Here is a 1638-nt window from a genome sequence, read left to right as displayed (position 1 = left end):
GAAAAGCGCCGGGTCTCCTTCCATCTCTTTCCATTGCTTAAAATGATTCCTAAGAGAGAGGTAGCAGAAACTAGGAGGCAAGGAAGAGTGAACTGACACTTGGCAGCTACGTGGTTGGTCCAAGCTCTGCCTGAGGAGATGATTCTGTGTTTTAAGTCCTTCCACCTCCATTGCCGATACTGACACAGGCATGTGCACACTTACCATGTCCTTTATTAACTCTTTCAACCAATGGGAGACTGCCTCTTCCAGAAAACTCCTCTCCCATATCAATCAGGGCTTCCTTCACTGCTTCATATCCATACAACACCACAATGGGCTTCGTGCCAAAGTACACAGTGAACACAGGGCCATAGACTTTTGAGAACTAGAAAAGGAGAGGCAGATAATAGCAAAACAAGACACTAATTGGTCAATATACTGTGCCTGATTCAGGCTGAGATATTCATTGTAATTTTTCTATCTTTATTTGCCACGTACAGCCTCCAATATTTCTCAAATTCATTCATAAATAGCAAGGTGATTGTTGTAGCTGCCACTTTTGGATGGCCTATGATGTGCCACACAATGCCCAGGCAATTGGTATACAGATTACAATTAATCTTCACACCAATACATTCAGCGGGATTATTTGCCCTGTTTTACAAACAGAGAAACTGAGGTCAAAGAAGTCCAAATTCATTTTAGGTGTCACTCCCTTATATACAGAAGACTCAAATTTGAACCTCTGCTTATTCCACCTGTGATGCTTGAACAATTTATCAGTCCCACACATTTTGTTGAGACTAATGCACAGCGGATGGCTTCAGAATCCTCTGTAAACCTCTTCCCATAGGGATCCTGACTCAGTATTCCTGTGATGAACACTTATAAAGTCACTCCAGGTGATTCTGATTCCCAGCCCACTCTGGGACCTGCTGGTATTACTAGCACAGAAAGAATGAGCACCACACGGGCAGCACCAGGACGTGCAGCATCTCCTGGAAGAACAATTTCTAAAATCCTCCAGCATTTTTGGCCACAGACAGCTGCTTTGAGCAGAACTGAGAAGAATCCTGATGACACCAATTCATTTGCTTAATCTGGTTCTGAGCCCAGAGCTATTTCCTCGATATCACATATAAATTGGTTTTTCAGAGCAGTTCAATGGCTATACTGAATAAAACACATGACTAATATAATAGATGACTTTTTGAGTGAAATCTCTAATCACAAACTTCCCTTAACATTTACCTTCAGAAAAAAAAAATCATAGCAAATGGCTATAAAACAAAGAAGGAAAGCAGCACTCCCAAAGTTTGCCACTTTGTTATTTTAATTCTACCATACAAAGACCTAAATGCCTCTCTGCTCACAGAATGTATTATGTCACTCTGCTATTTCTGACAATAACAGATTGATAACTGAAACATCAGCATTTATAGGGAGTAATATCGTTTACAATGATATAATAGTGTGCTTTCAAAAATGTATTTTGCTTAAAAATATGGGTAAATGTGTACAGCCTCCAATATTTCTCAAATTCATTCATAAATAGCAAGGTGATTGTTGTAGCTGCCACTTTTGGATGGCCTATGATGTGCCACACAATGCCCAGGCAATTGGTATACAGATTACAATTAATCTTCACACCAATAC

The 1638-nt window shown here is 40.1% G+C and overlaps 1 protein-coding gene across 1 annotated transcript in view; it reads right to left on the bottom strand.

Moving 5' to 3' along the window:
• LOC103609277 (cytochrome P450 2C20-like) overlaps positions 1-1638 on the bottom strand; it is a gene marked incomplete at its 3' end in the record, with an annotated part of 24495 nt that overhangs the window by 18542 nt on the left and 4315 nt on the right. The window contains exons 2-3 of the mRNA XM_008593625.1: positions 205-367; positions 8-49 (exon numbers count right to left, since the gene is read on the bottom strand). Coding sequence (XP_008591847.1) covers positions 8-49; positions 205-367 — 205 coding nt within the window. The remainder of the gene's footprint in view (positions 1-7; positions 50-204; positions 368-1638) is intronic.

Source organism: Galeopterus variegatus, unplaced genomic scaffold (genome assembly GCF_000696425.1).
Source record: "Galeopterus variegatus unplaced genomic scaffold, G_variegatus-3.0.2 Scaffold9415, whole genome shotgun sequence".
Taxonomy (NCBI): Eukaryota; Metazoa; Chordata; class Mammalia; order Dermoptera; family Cynocephalidae; genus Galeopterus; species Galeopterus variegatus.
The sequence above is the reverse complement of the archived record's forward strand: the minus strand, read 5'-3'. Positions and strand labels throughout refer to the sequence as shown.